Source organism: Octopus bimaculoides, chromosome 25 (assembly GCF_001194135.2).
Source record: "Octopus bimaculoides isolate UCB-OBI-ISO-001 chromosome 25, ASM119413v2, whole genome shotgun sequence".
Taxonomy (NCBI): domain Eukaryota; kingdom Metazoa; phylum Mollusca; class Cephalopoda; order Octopoda; family Octopodidae; genus Octopus; species Octopus bimaculoides.
In genome coordinates this window covers 15,399,716-15,400,545 of record NC_069005.1, presented here as the reverse complement: position 1 = coordinate 15,400,545, position 830 = coordinate 15,399,716, and the positions used below count along the sequence as shown (strand labels likewise).

Genomic DNA, 830 nt, shown 5'->3' with positions numbered 1-830 from the left:
CGCTTGACAACCAATGCTGGTGTGTGTATGTCCCCGTAACTTAGCGGTTCAGCAAATGAGACCGATAGAGTAAGTACTAGGCTTACAAAGAATAAGTCCTGGGGTCGATTTGCTCGACTAAAGGTGGTGCTCCAGCATGGCCACAGTCAACTGACTGAAACAAGTAAAAGAGAATATATAGATACACACACACACACACACACACACACACCCAATGAAAATATACTTACATTACTCTAAACTCTAACCCTCTCTTTGCTTTCGGATCTCACAAACCCAACATTTGGTCTTAAAATGTTTGCTATACTTTAGGCTGCACGCATTAACATATTCTCTGGGCATGAGCGTGGTAGTAGTGGCTCCGAACTTTCGGACATTGCCGAGGTTGACGAAGAGCCAGAGGGCGAGACCACACTGGCACCGCTGGTTGGTTATGGCACAGGACCAGTGAACAGCTATTCTAATGGAATTAAGGTAACACTAAAAGCCCTAGTTTGCATTGCTATTTGTTTAGCAGTCCGGGATGCATGCTAACTTCAGTCTTTCTGCTGCCTAGGGTTCTTCTTGGCTATCCCTATAACCATCTTCTAACATTGATTTTTCACGAAAAGTACACAGATTTTCTTTTTTTTTTTGTTATATTCATGGTTATTTTTCTCCCACATGAAAATTTCATTAATTAATATAGCTGCTTGTTAGTAGTGGAGAATTTAATAGAGTATAGTGTCTGATACTTTAGCTTCAAAACCAGACACTGTTTCCTGTTAACCATTTTCATCTCTCTATCTATATGGGTCTGTCTATCTAGCTAATCTATAAGTATACATACA

General features: G+C 40.4%; 1 protein-coding gene across 12 annotated transcripts in view; it reads left to right on the top strand.

Annotated features, from left to right (window-relative positions):
- Positions 1-830, top strand: part of LOC106877382 (RIMS-binding protein 2) — an 888,511-nt gene that overhangs the window by 840,262 nt on the left and 47,419 nt on the right. For 10 of the 12 annotated variants that reach the window (XM_052976546.1, XM_052976547.1, XM_052976545.1 and 7 more), the window contains one exon: positions 313-474. The exons of the other annotated variants lie outside the window; for them this stretch is intronic. In XM_052976546.1, coding sequence (XP_052832506.1) covers positions 313-474 — 162 coding nt within the window. The remainder of the gene's footprint in view (positions 1-312; positions 475-830) is intronic. 12 annotated transcript variants of the gene reach the window in all.